This window comes from Notolepis coatsorum (genome assembly GCF_963971535.1).
Source record: "Notolepis coatsorum genome assembly, chromosome: 5".
NCBI lineage: Eukaryota > Metazoa > Chordata > Actinopteri > Aulopiformes > Paralepididae > Notolepis > Notolepis coatsorum.
The window spans coordinates 191,993,010-192,011,079 of record NC_140169.1 but is presented as its reverse complement, the minus strand read 5'-3'; the positions used below and the strand labels follow the sequence as shown (position 1 = coordinate 192,011,079).

The window sequence follows — 18,070 nt, the reverse complement described above, 5'->3', positions numbered from 1 at the left end:
GTAAAACATAATGACGGAGTTAAAATTGTATATTGTATAGTAGTGTACATAGGAACCAGTGCCTTCTCAGGAATTTAGCATGTCTATTTTTATCATGCACATCTTATGTCTTACCTGTTTTTTTTCTGTCTATTTAATTATTGTATTATTGCAAATTATTGCATGACCACCCGCATTTCACTGTATGCCCTGGTATGTATGTGACAAATAAACCTCTTGATTCTTGATTCTAGCAACACATCACTGTCACTCATCCACATTATCATCAGTGACTAAATGGATCATATTTGGGCTGTCAGGGAAAGAGCAAGAGCAAAACTCAAGTTTCTTTATTAGTTGTCAAATCAAATCAAATCAAATGTATTTATAAGGCCCGACAACACACGTTAATGTCCCCATGGGCCGTACAGGTCTTCTTTAAACAAGTCAAGAAGAAAACATAACAATAAGTCAAGAACAGAACAAGAACACCATAAGGTCCAAACATTTTTAGATGAATGCAAATAAATGAAAGAATGCAAGCACTCCCAGACATACCCCACGCGAAGGTAAGGAAAAACTCACTAAAACCTAACAATAGGGAAAAAAGCTCCACAGGCAGTGTGGAGGAGAGAAACCTTAGAAGGGCCATTCAAGGGGGGATCTCCCTTCTTAGATGTTGGTGATAGTAGTGTTGCAGACGGACAGTTGGTAAGCATGCACTCATGTGTGTAGTGAAACACAGATGAGTGCATGCAATAGCAACTGAACATTTTGAAAGATTAAAGATAGAGCTAATAGCAATAGCAACTGAACATTTTGAAAGATTAAAGATAGAGCTGATAGCGGATGTATTTGAGGCACAGGGGCGGCGCAAAGAGGGTCACGTCCTCCCCGTCTTAGTCACGGGACATTCAACACTCCGGACATTGCTCAGGGACAGCCGGAGACAGGGAGATAGGGGGCGGCGCAGAGAGGGTCGCGAACTCCCCGACATCATCGCGGGACATCCGGCACTCCGGTCACCACTACGAGACCTCCGGAGACAGGGGGGCACGCAGAGGGGGTCACAACCTCCCGGCCTTCATCACGGGACATCCGACACTCCGGTCAGCACTCCAGGACAGCAAGTCATAGGGGGACAGGGAGACGGGACAGGCGTTAGACAGCTCATGAGATTGTAGTGGGCGGACATAGCAATAGATACAAGTGGTAAGCATATATGTGAATGGAGTAGATATATGAAGTAAGCGTATTATGTGAATAGAATAGAAGTACTTAACCCAGCAATGAAACCGCGTTGACTGTTAATCTGTTAACAGTCTGTTAATACTGTTAATCAGTTGACAGGACCACGGACAGACGACGGTGAATAACTGATCCAAGGCCTCGGAGGTGCATGTAGAGCAGTCACTACAATCTTGGCCAAGACCCCGAGGCATCCATCACCTTAGTCAGCGCCAGGAGACGGGCACTCAGAGAGATGGGGGAGGGAGGGGGGGGGGGGGAGAAGGGGGGGGGGAGGGGGGGAAAGGGGGGGGGAGAGTTAGAGAGTTCCCATGTTTGTGGTGCTGCAAAAGAGCAGACATGTAGTACCCTGTAGTGCCATGTAGTACCATGTAGTACCCTGTAGTGCCATGTAGTACCCTGTAGTACCCTGTAGTACCCTGTAGTGCCATGTAGTACCCTGTAGTACCCTGTAGTACCCTGTAGTACCCTGTAGTGCCCTGTAGTACCATGTAGTACCATGTAGTACCCTGTACCCTAACTAAACTAGACAGATTAATCTAAAGGTCAGTCCCCGACCAGGTGAGATCAGGGTAGGTTGAAGGAGAGAGAGAAAAGATGAGTCTTAAGCAGGGATTTAAAAGCTTCGACAGAGCAGGCGCCCCTGATGACGGCAGGTAATTTGTTCCACAGGTAGGGAGCGCGGTAGACAAAGGCTCTGTGGCCGGCGGATTTCTTTTTAACCCTTTTTAACCCTTTTTAACGATAGAAGCCCCGCATTTTGTGAGCGCAGAGCACGAGCGGGCGAGTATCGGGAGATGAGATCGGATAGATAGAGCGGTGCAAGCCCATTTAAAATTTTGCAGGTGAGGAGTAGCACTTTAAAGTCAGAACGGGCTTGGATAGGAAGCCAGTGTAGGGCGGACAAAACTGGTGTGATGTGATCAAATGTTCTAGTTCTAGTTAGTATCCGTGCAGCCGCATTTTGCACGAGTTGAAGATTTTTGATGCTTGAATTAGGAATTAGGTAGGCCTGAAAAAAGTGCATTACAGTAGTCCAGACGTGATGAGACAAAAGCATGAATCAGGGTTTCAGCATCAGCCAGAGTTAAAATGGGGCGTATTTTTGCGATATTACGAAGATGGAAGAATGCAATTTTGGTGACATTTTTTATATGTGCATTAAATGAGAGGGAGGAATAAAAAATTACTCAGAGGTTTTTTATGGTGGAGCTCTGGGATACACGACAGGTATCAAAGTTGAGGGAGATGTCCTGAAACAGGCCTCTGTGGTTTGGGGGGCCAACAATTAACATCTCAGTTTTATCTGCATTAAGGAGTAGAAAGTTTGTCATACAGAAGTACAGAATACTCAGTGCAAGTCAAGCCCACTGAAAGATATTGGCATTTGCTGGCATCATTGATCGATGGATCTTTCCTTTGGGCCATGTCCAGAGTGCATGAACACTGTTGAGGATCCAAACATCCCTTTGCTTGAATAGTACACAAGCAAAACCAGTACATCTGTATCATCACATTTGACAATGAGACGAGAATGTGACTGTGCAAGGTGTATTGATGTAACACCAATCTTGTGTCAGCTTCCTCCTGGTCACTATAAAGATCTGCCAAGCAGTCAACGCCTGACTTGCTAACCATCTTAACCTCCTCACCATTTTCAAAGCCACCTGCCAAGATGACTGTGTTCTCTGAAGAGATTCTCTGTGGCCCTTTCAGACATACAATGATCTGGGTGAGTGTGTCTGGAAAAGGATTGCAACGTTAATGGGAAAGGAAGGCATCAACTGCGTTGTTATAGTGTTTGACAGATATGACCATCAACACTCAATCAAAGACCTTGAAAGGCAAAGAAGAGGCACCATCCAAACCAGCAGACCAACACATATTATCACAGGACAATCAACTGTTCCTAACTACAGGAAATACCTGAGGATCAGTGGGAACAAGGCTGCTCTATGGAGCTTTGTCAGCAACTACATAACCAATACAGGGCCACAGAGAATCTCTTCAGAGAACACAGTATGCCCTCCTCCTGTATGGCCAAAAGAAAATGGAGAATGGACGTCCTTGCACCAACCTGGATGAGCTGAGGTACACACTACACACTAGCATCTACCACAGATTCATCAGCTGCAAATCTACCCCCAACAGAAGATGCCTTCCAGCAACATGTGTTGAGAGCCTTGTACCAAACAGCAGTGTGGCGTCACAGCCATCTGGCCAAGCATCTTCTCTGGAACCCAGTTGGTAGAGGGTGGAGGCTCAGAGAAGATGGGTCCATTGAACCTGTTATGTTCCAGAAAGCACTGGCACCTAAGGAAGTTCGAGACATCACCCACCTGTACTGTAAAGATGGAAACGGCAATGATGCCAGCTAATGCCAATGTCTTTCAGTGGGCTTGACTTCCACTGAGTTTTGCTCTTGCTCTTTCCCTGACTGCCAAAATATGATACATTTTGTCACTGATGATAATGTGGATGAGTGACAGTGATGTGTTGCTAGAATCAAGAGGTTTATTTGTCACATACATACCAGGGCATACAGTGAAATGTGGGTGGTCATGCCCGCATTGATTGTGCAATAATACAATAATAAAATAGACATAGAAAAAAAAACAGGTAAGACATAAGATGTGCATGATACAAATAGACATGCTAAATTCCCGAGAAGGCACTGGTTCCTATGTACACTACTATACAATATACAATTTTAACTCCGTCATTATGTTTTACTTACTATATCTAAACTATACTATACAAGAACCACATCTGTTCTTTCCTGTGTGTGTGTGTGTGTGTGTGTGTGTGTGTGTGTGTGTGTGTGTGTGTAAGATAAGATAAGATAAGATAAGATATTCCTTTATTGATCCCCTTGGGGAAATTCAGGCATCATAGCAGCATGGGGGGGAGGGGGGGAGGGGTACAGGTAGTAAAACAACACAGTATACAGGTAGTAAAAGACAACACAGGCAGTGTAAACAATTTGATCAATATGGTCAATATAATTTACTATCTGACTAGCTGAGGAATATTCACATTATTCACAGTGTCACATGAGGTGCAGTATGCAAGAGGTAGTGTTATAATAATTTACTATCTACTGAGTATACATTAATCAAAGTACCAGGGTAGTCTACTTTGTCCCCCTTGGGTTCCTATAAGTCCCAGGTCAATGTCTGGTAGCAGTCGCTGTCGCTGCCCCCTGTTGTGGGGCCTGGAGGCTGCTAGTCGCTGCCCACTGTTGTGGAGCCTGATGGCCGCTGGTATGAAGGACTGTCCGAGGCGGTTAGTTGAGTGTCGGGGGGGGATGAGTCTGTGGCTGAACGAGCTTCTCATCTTGACTAGCTCGTCGTAGAGGGGGTGGTAGGGGTTCTCCATGATGGCATCCAGCTTCCTTATCATCCCCCTCTCTACCATCACCTCAAGTCTAGGTAGCTCGACTCCCACCACGGAGCTAGCCTTCCTCACCAGCTTGTTGAGCTTGTTGGTGTCCCTTGAGTTGATGTAGCCTCCCCAGCATGCCACAGCATAGAAGAGGATGCTGGCCACAACAGACTGGTAAAAAGACTGCAGCAGTTTGTTGCACACATTGAAGGACCTGAGTCTCCTCAGGAAGAACAGCCTGCTCTGTCCCTTCCTGTAGAGGGCCTCTGTGTTGTCCGACCAGTCCAGTTTATTGTTCAGGTGTACCCCAAGGAACTTGTATGAGTCCACCATCTCCACATCCACCCCTCGGATGGAGATGGGAATCGGGGGGGGCCTCTTCTTGCCCCTCCGGAAGTCCACCACCAGCTCCTTGGTCTTACTGGTGTTGAGTTGGAGGTGGTTGCTGTCGCTCCACCCCACGAAGCTCTCCACCAGGGCTCTGTACTCCTCCTCATCATCGTCGGTGATGTAGCTTACGATGGAGGAGTCGTCTGAGAACTTCTGCAGGTGGCACCCGCTGGAGTTGCGGCAGAAGTCTGAGGTGTAGAGGGTGAAGAGGAAGGGTGACAGCACCGTTCCCTGGGGGGCGCCGGTGTTGCTCACCAGTACGTCAGACTGACTGTCCTTTAGTCTGACGTACTGTGGCCTCTCAGTGAGGTAGTCCTTGATCCAGGCCACCAAGCCGTGCTCCAGCTGCATCGCAGAGAGCTTCTCCGCTAGCAGTGACGGCTGGATGGTGTTGAAGGCGCTGGAGAAATCAAAGAACATGATCCTCACTGAGCTGCGCGGCTTTTCCAGGTGCGTGTACGCTCTGTGGAGCATGTAGATGATGGCATCCTCCACCCCGATGTTTGCCTGGTATGCAAACTGCAGGGGGTCGAGGGAGTCACGCACCAGGGGCTTGAGGTGTTGCAGGACCAGTCTCTCAAACGTCTTCATGACGTGTGACGTCAGAGCGACTGGCCTGTAGTCGTTGGGGGTGCTGGGACGTCCCTTCTTGGGCACCGGGACAATGCAGGAGGTCTTCCAGAGCTGGGGCACCCTCTCCAGCCTCAGGGAGAGGTTGAAAAGATGCTGGAGCGGTGCTGCCAGCTGCTCTGCACATACCTTGAGCACCCTGGGATTGGTGTTGTCCGGTCCTCTGGCCTTGTTTACATTAATTTTGGAGAGCTGCCTACTGACCTGACTGGTTGTGATCGTCAGGGTTGGGGGTGGTGGGCAGTCTGCTGGTGTTGGGGGTGGGGTGCCGTTGCTGATGGGTGTGGGGGGGTGGGGGGTGGGGGGGCTGCTTTGTAGGTGTGATCTGGTGCTGGTGTCGATGGGTGGGGGGAGGGGTGTGGGGAGGCCACTCTGGTCAAAGCGGTTGAAAAACGAGTTGAACTCGTTTGCACGCTCTGGAGGGCCCTCCACAGCTGTGCCCTGCTGTTTGAAACCAGTGATCTTCCTAACCCCCGCCCACACCTCCCTGGTGTTGTTGGCCTGTAGTCTGCCCTCCAGCCTGTCCTTGTAGCTGACCTTGGCTGCCCTTAGCTCTTTTTTGAGCTCCCTTTGGACAGCCCTGGCCTGCTCAGTGTCCCCTGCCATGTGTGTGTGTGTGTGTGTGTGTGTGTGTGTGTGTGTGTGTGTGTGTGTGTGTGTGTGTGTGTGTGTGTGTGTGTGTGTGTGTGTGTTCATGTGTACTTGTGAGTGGGTGTTCTGATGGCCTGAGGGAAGAAGCTGAGCCGAAGTCTCTCTATGCTTGTAGCGTGTGTACGTAGGCGCTTGCTTGAACAGGCTGTTGTTGGGGTGGTAGGGGTCTTTCATTATTCTGCAGGCTCTGGATTTGCACCTCCTGTTATATAAGTCCTGCAGGGGTGGTAGTGCAATACCCGTAGTATGCTCTGCTGAGCGCACCACTCTCTGGAGGGCCTTCCTGTCCTGTGCCATGCTGTTTCCAAACCAGGCAGTGATGTTTCCAGTCAGAATGCTCTCTACAGCCCCGGAATAGAAGGAGTGGAGTATCTTCCCTGATACTCTGAACTTCCTTAACTGTCTCAGGTGATAGAGGCGCTGTTTCGCCTTTTTCACCACAGAATCTATGTGTGTTGACCATGTCAGGTCCTCTGTGATGTGGACTCCCAGGTACATGAAACTGCTCACCCTGTCCACGATAGCCCCATTTATCTGCAGTGACGTGTGTGTCCCCTGTTGTATTCTCCTAAAATCCATGATCAGCTCTTTGGTTTTACCAATGTTCAGGAGTAGGCTGTTATCCCGGCACCAGCGTGCCAGTTCATCAACCTCCTCTTGATAGGCCTTCTCGTCATTGTTAGAGATCAGCCCCACCACCACGTGTTGTCCGCAAACTTCACTATGGAGTTAGAGCTGAACCTGGCCACACAGTCATGTGTGTACAGTGAATACAGCAGGGGGCTCAGAACGCAGTAGATTGAAATAAAGGTGTTCTATTTCAATTTCAACCTGATTCAATTGGATCTTTGTTTCCATATGAAGTATCATAAAATGTCTCATATGAAATGTATAATTTATTAAATGTATCATAAATATATTAACATTATAGACCAGAACATTACCTCAAGTGACTTTACTTTGCAGTAACATTGAATTTGTCAACATGCTTCTCACCACTGATAATGGGCTTTGGACTGAAGACTTCATTATGTCAATGTTTCATTTTCTTTCATTTAGGACACCTCATACATTTACTGATGTAACTCCCATGCATGCTATATTTACACATGTGGTATTGCTGGATTCAGTACAACCACACCTTTCTGAAAAAGCCCTCATCTGTGTTTCTATGACAATCCATGGCAGAGCTACTACAAAGTAAATGAGAACATTCTGCATAGATATTCATTTTTTACATTTCCGCTTATTTTAAGTATGTGTACATAGGTATATATTTCCTACATGCATATAGATATTCACATCCAGGTTCTTCTATTAGGTTAAGCAACTGTCTGACTGCTAGCATGTCAAGTCTGAAAGCTCTTGGAGCTTGTATTATTAATCTACATGAGTTTATATGTCTCAACTCCCATACGGCCAGGCTATATTTTGGTTGTTTTTTCCTTTGGGGGTGTATAACAATATCTATCAATTTAACAAGTTTTGCAGTAAAATATTTTTATACAAGAATCCATTTCATATATGGGAGACCTTAGAGATGAGGAAAAACATTGTTGTGTTTTGTTCTACCTCCGGTAGGGGTATCTCAAAAACTAAAGCCCTTTTTGACAGTTTGTCACAGCACTATACCTAACGCCTAGTTATATCACTGGTTAAGCTTAGGCGACTCTTTCGAAGTTGGTTAAGGTTAGAGTTTGGAATCAGGGCTGGTGTTCTATCGCCCTGCTCTAAGACAAACTCTAACCTTAACCAACTTCGAAAGAGTGCCTAAGCTTAACCAGTGATAGAAACAGGCGTCACACGATTGGCACAGATGTCACATGACCAGAAACGTCAGTGGCCAATCAGATCGCGGAAAAATGCAAGTTAGTTGGTAAAAGTATTGACGCTCCCAGGACTCACTTTATTAACCCTTTCACTACCACGCTACTGAATGGTTAACCCTTTCACTGCCGCACTACCGAATGGTTAAGTTTCATATGAGCATGCAAACGGATGCATCTCACACACAAATTCACAAAGCAACCTTTCACACTGCCCATTAGAGCCGGGAATCGCACCCCATTATCCCAGCATGCCGTTCTGTGTGAAACGAACAAACACGGAATGGGGGGTCATTCTGCCGTCTTCCGGGTTGGTTTGATTGATTGATTGATTGAAAACTTTATTAACAGATTGCAGAATGGGTACAATACAGTACGGCTCAATACACACAATTGTTAACACTTTCCGTGCCAGCTATGCCAGTGCTATTTATCGCTTGAGTGCCGGCGCTGTAGTCAATGGGAGAGCAAGCACATTTGCGAACGCATTTACTATATCTTAAATTATGGCTATGTGTCTAATACGCCCGTCACTTATCAATGACTTGTTTGCAGTCAACATTGTCGAAACGGATTGTTTTTTAATCGGTTCATTCCCGTTTTATACCATTTTGAAAAACGCTAGTTTTTTGAAAATTCCAGAAAAAAAGGTGATTTTGCAGGAATCACGCTTTACTGGAATACACATAACACGTTGTCATTTTTCGGCCTATTTATGAATCATTTTCAAATAAACGCTAGATTATCGATAGTATATGTGTACTTATGCACGCTAGAGAAACGGGCTGAAAAATCGATTATCTTATTTCCTGATCGCACACACACACAGCCACATACACATATAGGGGACACGTTGATATATCTGTGAAAAGAGCTCTGATTATCACAATACTGGTAAAATAGATTCCTTACCTCAGATCAGATGTTCTCCAAAAAGCTTATTCCAATTCCCGATCGCCATTCCAAATATCGATCGCGTTTATTGATCCAACGCTGGGTACTGGAAACAGATAATCCACGCTGTTCTGCTGGTCGGCGAAGACTGCAATCGGCTCGTATTACATGCCTGACAAGTAAAATGTGGAATCCGGACTTTCTTTTCCCCATCAATTTCATTCAGTCCATTCCAATGGGTGCAATACCATCCGGAGAGACGATAGGGGGCGGTATTTTCCCTGTTCAAGCTCAGAGAGATCCCCACTGGTAACGTGAGGCTAGATTGATGAAAAATGAATGGAAATCGATAATAAATAAATAAACAAGAAGAAAACAACATTTCTCGTCGTTGGCACTCAACGGTTGGCATGAACTAACGACAATTATCTTCGTTGGCACTCAAAGTGTTAAGGGGATGCAGACCAGAGAAAGACTTTCGTCTTGTTTACATCAGGGTCCCCCTTTTTCAATTCATCATAACATTTATGACATATACGACATACAGATAAACAGTACTGTTACATCCAGACAATTTATGACATACAAGATGTCATGTACAAAAGGTTTGATAACCATATAAATATACCTGGAGCGGGCTGTACATGAAAACCAGCCCGTCCAGTCAGGTGCCTTAGCACAGGTCCCGGTAGCTTCATTACTTCAGGCAACCAACTTGCGCCTAGCCACGCCCCCGCGGCGACGCGGCAGCGGCAGAGCGGAGCCCTGCCGCGGCATTATGCAGCCGTAATCCCCCCTGTTTTAACATCGACGGTTAGCTCAACTCGTTCGCCGCCTTGCTGTGGAGCCTGCGGTGCGTTGGTGACAAGTTCGAATCACTTCAATTTTTTTTTCTCGTTATAAACGTGCATTCTTTTGCCGGTTAAGTTTAGGCATTCTTTCGGAGTTGGTTATGGTTAGGGTTAAGTTTAGGCATTCTTTCGGAGTTGGTTATGGTTAGGGTTAAGTTTAGGCATTCTTTCGGAGTTGGTTAAGGTTAGGGTTAAGTTTAGGCATTCTTTCGGAGTTGGTTAAGGTTAGGGTTAAGTTTAGGCATTCTTTCGGAGTTGGTTATGGTTAGGGTTAGGTTTAGGCATTCTTTCGGAGTTGGTTAAGGTTAGGGTTAAGTTTAGGCATTCTTTCGGAGTTGGTTAAGGTTAGAGTTTGTCGCAGAGCATGGCAATAGAATGCAGCCTATTTCCGCACTGCCGCTCTCTCGCGCTGCCGCGGTCACATGGGCGTCGTGGCCAATCAGAGAAACGCTGAACGCAAGTTTGTTGCCTAAAGTATTGACGCGTCCCGGTAGGCAAGTAATAAACAAAGGCGTTTTTCAAATGGTAAATGATATTTATTTGTAGCGGGGATTGAAACCCACTGTCTTTCAAATGGTAAATGATATTTATTTATAGGGATTGAAACCCACAACACACACACAAACAGGGTAAAAGGGTAAGGGGAGAACAAACAGGTAATATAGGAAACACAAGTATCGGCAAAGGCCAACACAGTATAAAGTTCCCCATGGGGAAAACAGTGGCAAAAATTGCCTAAAGGCCAACAATATATATATATATATATACCCCCCTTAATGGAGGTGAATGGCGCAGAGGCCAATAATATATATAATAATAATCCCACCTGTTAGGGAATCCACACAAAGTGGTAGATAAGGCCAACACAATAAGATTTGCCCACACACAGTGGTAAATGGCTTTTACAAAAGTGCTCAATAGCATCCACTCAATAGTGGCAAATAGCGGCCACCTCTACACTCCACTCTGGTCGGTGGCAGTGATTCAAATGAGGTGTCACTTTCCAGGCTTTAACCACTCGTCCCAGGCTGACTGCCGCAGGTGCAATCAGCAGGTGCAATCAGCCCAATCAGTGAGACGAGTGGCATCTGGGAAGGGGAGAAAGAAAAAGGGTTTAGAAGGTGACACACACCAAATACAAATAACACATATTATACTAACCTGATGTTTACATGGTGTTACAAATATGGCAATAATGATAATGAACAACCCACGTACGTGACACAAGATATACAAATATACAGTACTGTTTAAGAGACAGTTTCTAAAAGAGAGTATATACATTTGAGGGGGAAGAAACTGTACATTGGAGGGGGTTGGGTGGGGGGGGGGGGTTGGATATTTACAGGGGCCAGTTTCGAATTTCAGCCTTCTCTTTGAGAGCGTTTTTTTTTAGGTGGGTAAGGATTCACATTATTTTTATGGCTGTGGGTAGGGCGTTCCACATTGATGTGGCATAATTGTGAAGCGTGTTTAGTCCCTTGTTTGAGCCGAATCTGGGTTGAACATGATTTGTGGAACTCCCTCTGGTGTTGTCGTCGTGGTATTCACCTTTGGGAAGTATTTCGACATGTACATGGGTACCTTAGTGGTGTAGTGTATCTTGTAGACCAGGCCCATTGCAAGGTGCTGTACTCTGTCGTCTACTCTAAGCCATCCTAGGTTGTCAAAATGGGCAGGGGTGAGGTGGGTTTTAGGAGTAAGGTCAAGCAGTAGTCTGACCAGTTTGTTTTGTGATGTTTGTAATCTTGTTTTTAGTGCCTTTGAGGTGCTTTGGTACCATGAGGTGCAAGCATAGTCGTAGTACCCTTGAATGAGTGCTCCTGTTAGAGTCTTCAGGGTATTCTTGTTTACCAGAGAAGAGATCCGGTACAAGAATCTTGTTCGTTGGTTGACTTTTTTTATTACATTGGATGCCATTTTGTCACAGGAAATATTTGCCTCTAGGATGGAACCCAGGTATGTAATTTCATCTTTCCTTGTGACAATATTGTCACCCACTGTAACAGAGAAGCTGTTGGTCTTGCTAATTTTGTTATTTGATCCAAAGAGAATGGACTCTGTTTTACCCAGGTGTAATGATAGTTTGTTATCAGCGAGCCAGGTGCAGATTCTGCTGAGTTCAGAGCTGAGGGCTTTTTCAACCTGCAACATGTTCCTGTCAGAGACCAGCAGGGCTGAGTCGTCCGCGAACAGGAACAAGTTGCAGTCACAAGCTGATGACATGTAATTTGCATAAATTAGGAACAGTAACGGTTTCGTCCTGGCTTCTGTGTGTAAGGGACATCCCGGCATAGCAGGATAGGGCACACCACCACGCACCACCAACCAGCTCACATGATATAAAAAATATATATAATAATAATAATAATAATAATAATAATAATAATAATAATAATAATAATAATAATAATAATAATAATAATAATAATAATAATAATAATAATAATAATAATAATAATAATAATAATAGGCTACACGTTTTATTTCTGATTTTAAATAACATGCAACATGAGAAAACGCTAAAACTTCCAACCCGCGGTAATATTGCTTAGTCGCATGAATAGAACAAAGGCTGACCACATGATATAATAATAATAATATAATAATAGTAATAATAGGCTACATGTTTTATGTCTAATTAAAATAATATGCAATGTGAGAAGATGCAAGCTCATGGTACATCAACTCGCTGCCCTGGACTCTTAAAAAAAGACGGTTTGGAGGTTCCTCTCCTATCCTCTCCTTACCAACTAGGTCTGCCCTACATTTTCAAACGCCTGGAGAAAGCTTGGCTTAACTAATCATTGCGAGTTATGCATGTCACTTTGATAGTATTTTTCATTGCCTGCATGCGTCTTTGGAGACCTATTTCAGAATACTGTGTCTATTCTCTCCGACTCAGAAGCGCGGCATCACAGCATTCTGTCTGAACGCACACACTTATACCGTCTTGCTAGGTTCAGTGTGGACAAAGCCGGCAGATTGGAGGGGAAAAGATAATCCATATCGCAGTAGGCTTATAATGCAGCGAGCTCTGTGTGAATCTGTATAGCTGATTAAGATATTTGATCCATTTGAACCATCCTAACCACTTAGTGGGCAGCCACAGACAGGTGCCAAGGGACCAACTCCATATGTAATGCCTGTACCTTGGTCAAGGGCAATGGCTGGAAGATGTACCCAGCAAATTCAAGTTTCAAGTTCAAGTTTCAAGTTTACATTTACATTTACATTTAGTCATTTAGCTGATGCTTTTATCCAAAGCGACTTACAAGTTCTGTACGACAAGTCATCAGGAAGGGCACAACTCTATCATCTGAGTAACAATGTTCATCAAAGTGTTGAGTGCTACAGTGTAGGTTAGTTTATTAGGACAAGTGCATGACAGTAAGGTTAGTTAGGGTTAGATATTATTATTATTATATTTTTTCAGATAATGGTTGAAGAAGTGCATCTTTAGTTGACGGCGAAAGATTGGATGGGTTTCGGCTGTCCTAACTGGGGTGGGTAGTTCATTCCACCATTGTGGGGCAAGGACTGAGAATAGGCGACTTCTCTTTGATGACCCTCCTGGAGCTCGGATAGGAGTAGATCTGAGGCGGCCAGAAGATGCAGAGCTTAGGGGTCTTGAGGGTGTGTAGTTAGAGACCATTGACCGGAGGTAGGCGGGAGCGGTTCCCTTTGCTGCACAGTATGCTAGGCCGAGGGCCTTGAAGCGGATTCGTGCAGCAATGGGGAGCCAGTGCAGGTCCCTAAGAAGTGGGGTGACATGGGCCGACTTCGGTAGGTTTGAGATCAGGCGGGCCGCTGCGTTCTGAATGAGTTGAAGAGGCTTAGTGGCAGTGGCTGGGAGGCCAGCGAGCAGTGCGTTGCAGTAGTCGAGGCGGGAGATGACTGTTGATTGGACGAGGAGTTGGGTGGCTTCTTTTGTCAGGAAGGGGCGGATCCTTCTGACGTTGCTCAGGAGGAATCTGCAGGTTCTGGTTGTCGCTGCGATGTGATCAGAGAAGTTCAACTGGTCGTCGAGGACAACACCAAGGTTCTTGGCGGTCGGGGACGCGGTCACAGCTGCATTCTCGACTGTGATGGAAAGGTCGGTCAGGGGGGAGGATTTGGCCGGCAGGTGGAGCAATTCTGTTTTGCTTAGGTTCAGTTTGAGGTGGTTGGTCGTTATCCAGGCGGAGATGTCAGACAGACAGGCCGAGATCCGCTCAGAGACGTGGATATCTGAGGGAGGGAAGGAGAGGAAGAGTTGAGTTCTGACCTGGGGTTCTGACAGTGGCTCAGGAGGTAGAGAGGTCTGGTAATCAGAAAGTTCCCCGTTCGATTCTGGCTCCTCCCGGCAGCGTGTCGTTTTGTCTTTTTGAGCAAGATACTTAACCCCTAATTGCTCCCGGTGAGCAGGTTGGCACCTCGCATGGTCGCCTCCGCCGTCTGTGTGTGAATGTGTGAGTGAATGGGTGAATGTGCGGCATAAGTTGTAAAACGTTTAGGATCAAACCGCTATATGAATTTTACCATTGATAAACCATCCATTTACGGTGAACTCATTTGCACTACGGTACAACGTACAATGGGATTATGGGGAGAAATGTTAACACAATTAAACGTAATTGTTCAACTGAGCCTGAAAATGTTCAGACTCAACAAGATATACTGTGAGGTACGGCCGAACATCTGCTTACTTGTTATGTTATATCTTGTTATGTTATAAGCCAGTGCTTGATTTACATTTCATTCAAATAGTAAGATAGGGAGCATTCTCACAAACATAGATGAAACGTATTACTGTATAATGTAGATCAACCTGCTTTTCCAATAGAGATCTTCCAGTGTAGTTGAATCTATATGCATGAAGCCACCCTTTAATATATCATTTCTCACATGGGATGTCATTGAAGCAGCCCCATCCCCCTCTCCCCCCCAGTACAATAGATCAATGGATCAATCGGATCACTGTCTAATAACTACTAAGTAATCTACTATGTACTCGGAGTGTAACACTCAAGTTCAACACTGTTTGACGAACAATACCACTTACCCTTAGCTGCCAGAGTTGTACCCTTCCTGCTGACTTGTTGTACAGGACTTGTAAGTCGCTTTGGATAAAAGTGTTCAGCTAAATGACTAAATGTAAATGTGAATGTAGATCAATCAGCAAACACTGCAACTAGAATTAAAAGAAAAGGACGGCCCCAACATTCTCACTGACGTTATCGCGGAGACAAAGCTACTTTGTTCTTACCAACGCAATTGGTCTCCCAGTGGTAACAGGGAACACCGTTCCTATGACTACATGGACCCATCCCCTACTGTCCCCTCACCTGCTTAGAACACCCTCACCTGCTTAGAACCCCCCCCCCCCACCTGCTTAGAACCCCCTCACCTGCTTAGAACCCCCCCCACACCTGCTTAGAACCCCCTCACCTGCTTAGAACCCCCCCCCACCTGCTTAGAACCCCCTCACCTGCTTAGAACCTTTGTAATGTCATTAGGACGATTCCCTGGGGTCTTACAACAGAGGGGTCCACAAAGTATTACTGATTGTGCTTCTTACGTAACAGAGACACACACACATATACACACACACCACACACACACACACACACACACACACACACACACACACACACCACACACACAGAGGCTGGCCTTTGAAGCAGAGCCAGTGGTGGAAAGCAGAGCAGCTGAGAAAGCAGTTGGTAGCCTGGATGATTACGCTGAAGGAAAAGTCCCTTTTACCTACTCACCCCCCCCCCCCCCCCCTTTCTGCCACCTCATGACGCCCAGATAACAGGACCGTTGTTGGATGCAGGACGCAAACAAAGACGACCCTGTCCCCCCCCTCTCCTCTCATTCACCCAAACTCTGTATCTGCATCTGAGCTTTGATTCCCCAGCCCGGCCGCCCAGCAGGTATCTGTAACATCCAGTAATGTGAGATGAGGACTAGCCCCGGTGCCTGGCAGTGCCCCCTCCCACCACACCACCCACCCATCTCTCCATCCTGTGCTTCATCCTTTCCTCCCTCCATCCATCACTCCCTCCCTCTCTCCCTCCCTCTCTCCCTCCCTCTCTCTCTTTCCAGTGTGTCCCGTCCCATTATTCTCCGGACCCAGAATTGGCCTATTAGGGAAACCTTATCTGGGAGTGGGAGTAGCTGTGATGGGCCTGTGCCTGGCAGAAAGGGCACTGGTTGGCCCCAAGCCTCGCATCTAAAAAGTGGTTAATTTTAAACCTCCGGTGATTTTGTATTTTTTTTCATGAGGCGCGCTGGGTTTTTATCTTCCTGGAACTAAATGTTGTTGCGCTGCTCAGCGATGTTAGCTAGAGCTGCTGCCTGGCGACATTATGGAAAATCCTATTGAAAAGTACTATTTGAACCCTTAAAGGAACACGCCAATCTTTTGGCAAATAAGCAAATTTCCCAAAAAGTTGGCGCGTTCCTTTAAATAGACTGTAGCTGTGAACACTTTTTGACACAAGTCATATCGACAATACGACAATAAATCAAGTCTATTGAAATTAATATAATCAAATAGAATGTATTGGATTGAAATTATTCAACTGAATTTAAGAATAATAATATTGTGTCGTCATCGTCTAACTCGGCTTTCTCTCGCTTCACCAGGATGGAGTGATCTCAGTCAAGGACATCGACCTGGTGATGTCAGAGGGACTTGGAATGCGTTATGCCTTTCTGGGTCCCATGGAAACATTACACCTCAATGCACCTGAAGGTATGACCCCCTCAACAATTTTTTTATTTTCCACTTTTTCCACATGAAACAATGATGATAAACAAGACTTCACAGGACAATAACAGCAATAATAATAATAATAACAATAATGACAAGATAATTAAATTAAATCAAATCAAATATATAAAGGAAGAAATAAAATAGAAATAGAAAATGGAAATAATAAAAATTATAAATACAGAATATAAAAAAAAAAATTATATTGCCACAGTCACTACAAAAGACATTTCTTCCTCTTTATTTTAAATTTGTTGGACTTGTTTTGTTTTGTTCTTGATTTATTGTGATGTTTCTTCTTGACTTGTTTAAAGGGGCTATGTACTATAAATGTCATTTTTCAGTCTCTAGCATTGTATTATAGTAATAGGAGTTCGTATCAATGTGTTTTAGTGTCTAAATACCATATTGGCGGATTGCTCAGATTCAGCCCAGCCCCTTTCCTCCTCCAGTAAATCAGGCCATTTTGATTTGAAGGCCTGAGTCACGTCATTCGGGCTCTGGGTAGCGCACAGTGATGCGATTGGCTCTGTGGTTGGAGCTAATGCCCGCCCCCATTCTACCTAGACTAGACAGCGAGTGGAGGAAGCCACTTCCTCAGCTGCGAGGCGGAGTGGGGCCGTGCGCTCTGGAGGGAGAGAGGGAGAGAGAGATGGAGAGAGAGGGGGCACTTGGGGGGGGGGGGGTACCTGCCGGCCGCGCGCCACACACCCGCAAACAGGAGATTGAAAGAAAGAAAGAAAAAAAGAAAACACAAGCTGCCGCGTCTCATCACCGAGAGCCGAGAGGGAGAGAAAGGAAGAGAGAGGGAGGGAGGGAGGAGGGGGCCTTGTCATTAACGTCTTTTTTTCTCTCTCTCTCTCTCTCTCTCTCTCTCTCTCTCTCTCTCTCTCTCTCTCTCTCTCTCTCTCTCTTCTCTCTCTCCCCACCCCCTCCCTCTCTCTCTCTCTCTCTCTCTCTCTCTCTCCTCTCTCTCCCACCCCCTCCCTCTCTCTCTCTCCTCTCTCTCTCTCTCTCTCTGCCGCGCGTCACCGAGAGGGAGAGAAAGGAAGAGAGAGGGGAGAGAGAGATGGAGAGAGAGGGGGCACTTGGGGGGGGGTACCTGCCGGCCGCGCCACACACCCGCAAACGGGAGATTGAAAGAAAGAAGAAAAAAAACACAAGCTGCCGCGTCTCATCACCGAGAGCCGAGAGGGAGAGAAAGGAAGAGAGAGGGAGGGAGGAGAGAGGGGGCCTTGTCATTAACGTCTTTTTCTCTCTCTCTCTCTCTCTCTCTCTCTCTCTCTCTCTCTCTCTCTCTCTCTCTCTCTCTCTCTCTCTCCCACCCCTCTCCTCTCTCTCTCTCTCTCTCTCTCACTCTCCTCTTCCCCCCCCCCCTCCCTCCCTCCCTCTACCAGTGCAGACTGTGGACTGACTGTCACTCAAAGTGCTTATGGGCGGAGCCAGGCCATAACAGC

The 18,070-nt window shown here is 45.9% G+C and overlaps 1 protein-coding gene across 1 annotated transcript in view; it reads left to right on the top strand.

Annotated features, from left to right (window-relative positions):
* Positions 1-18,070, top strand: part of cryl1 (crystallin, lambda 1) — a 140,109-nt gene that overhangs the window by 103,589 nt on the left and 18,450 nt on the right. The window contains exon 7 of the mRNA XM_084314525.1: positions 16,487-16,595. Within this exon, the coding sequence (XP_084170651.1) occupies positions 16,487-16,595 (109 nt within the window). The remainder of the gene's footprint in view (positions 1-16,486; positions 16,596-18,070) is intronic.